This window comes from Sinocyclocheilus grahami, unplaced genomic scaffold (assembly GCF_001515645.1).
Source record: "Sinocyclocheilus grahami isolate Dianchi unplaced genomic scaffold, SAMN03320097.WGS_v1.1 scaffold2139.1, whole genome shotgun sequence".
NCBI classification, from domain to species: domain Eukaryota; kingdom Metazoa; phylum Chordata; class Actinopteri; order Cypriniformes; family Cyprinidae; genus Sinocyclocheilus; species Sinocyclocheilus grahami.
Window position 1 is genome coordinate 85,421 of NW_015507318.1, and position 1,566 is coordinate 86,986.

General features: G+C 37.9%; 1 protein-coding gene across 1 annotated transcript in view; it reads right to left on the reverse strand.

Annotated features, from left to right (window-relative positions):
• Nucleotides 1-127, reverse strand: part of LOC107574184 (nidogen-1-like) — a gene marked incomplete at its 5' end in the record, with an annotated part of 11,877 nt that extends 11,750 nt beyond the window's left edge. The window contains one exon of the mRNA XM_016260649.1: nt 1-127. This exon is cut by the window's left edge and continues 110 nt beyond it. Within this exon, the coding sequence (XP_016116135.1) occupies nt 1-127 (127 nt within the window).
• Between the last annotated feature and the right edge of the window lie 1,439 nt (nt 128-1,566).

Consider the following 1,566-nt stretch of genomic DNA (forward strand, 5'->3'; position numbering starts at 1 on the left):
CCGTAAGCGTCACAGCTGGGCACGTACTGACCGACGGCCGGACGCGGACGGAAGAAGAATCCACCCGAGGAAGAGGACGAGGCCTGGGCTGCTTCTCTGTGACGCTCACACGCCGTCTGCTCACGATCTGCAGCAGACAGACAGACGATGAAAAATCAATCATTCTATTGCTCTTTTGCAATAAAGAGTGACATATATATGACCCTGGAGCACAAAAGCAGTCTTAAGTAGCACAGGTATATTTGTAGCAATAGCCAACAATACATTGTATTTTTCTTTTATGCCAAAAAAAGATCATGTTCCATGAAGATATTTTGTAAAGGTCCTACTGTAAATATATCAAAACTTAATTATTGATTAGTAATATGCATTGCTAAGAATTTCATTTGGACAACTTTAAAGATGATTTTGCACCCTCAGATTCCAGATTTTCAAATAGTTGTATCTCAGCCAAATATTGTCCGATCCTAACAAACCACACATCAATGGAAAGCGTATTTATTCAGCTTCAGATGATGCATACATCTCAATTTTGAAAAATTTACCCTTAAGACTGGTTTTGTGCTCCAGGGTCACAAATTGTGACTTCAAGACCTCATTTATTCAATCTACACAGAGATGAAGGAGATGATCATTCTGTCTTGCACAGTTAAAGATGGATGACACACACACACATACTTGCATTTGTGGTTTACGTGGACTCTCCATAGGTGTAATGGTTTTTATACTGTACAAACCGTATATTCTATTGCCCTTTACCAATTCTACCCCTAAACCTACCCCTCACAGGAAACTTTCTGCATTTTTACTTTCTCAAAAAAACTCACTCTGTATGATTTATAAGCCTTTTGAAAAATGGGGACATGGGGTAATGTCCTCATTAGTCACCTTCTCTTTGTAATACCTATGTCATTATACAAATTTGTGTCCTCATATGTCACAAATAAACGTACACACACACACTCACTCTCACACACACACACACACACACATTTTCGCATTTGGCTCCCAAACTCTGGAATAGCCTTCCTGATACCGTTCGGGGTTCAGACACACTCTCTCTGTTTAAATCTAGATTAAAGACACATCTCTTTGGCCAAGCATTCAAATAATGCATCTCATAATCTTTTACTGCAGTCATAATCTTTTACTGCAGTTATATCTTATTTTAATCATTGTATCTGATTGTATTACATCCTGAAAAAAGGCCCTAATAAACAAATGAATAAATAAATACTCATGTATTAACAGCAAAAAATCCAAGCACACACACACACACACTCCTCATTAAAAGGGCTCATATCATGTATTTATCTTTTAATTTTTTCCCTGAGGTTCACTTATAATGTTAGCCAAGTTTCAAGTCAAGTTTCTAATTATTGCTTTACATCTAAACATGCTGTTTTCTGCTGCTGTGCCTTTAAGAAATGTGCAACAGTACTTCGCTGTCATTCGATCTGCTTTCATAAAGCAATCAGCGCTGAAATGTGCCGCTCAAACGGTTCAGATCAGACTGAGATTATAAGAAACTGAACTTGATGCTTTCTAATGTTGTGATCGTCAGCA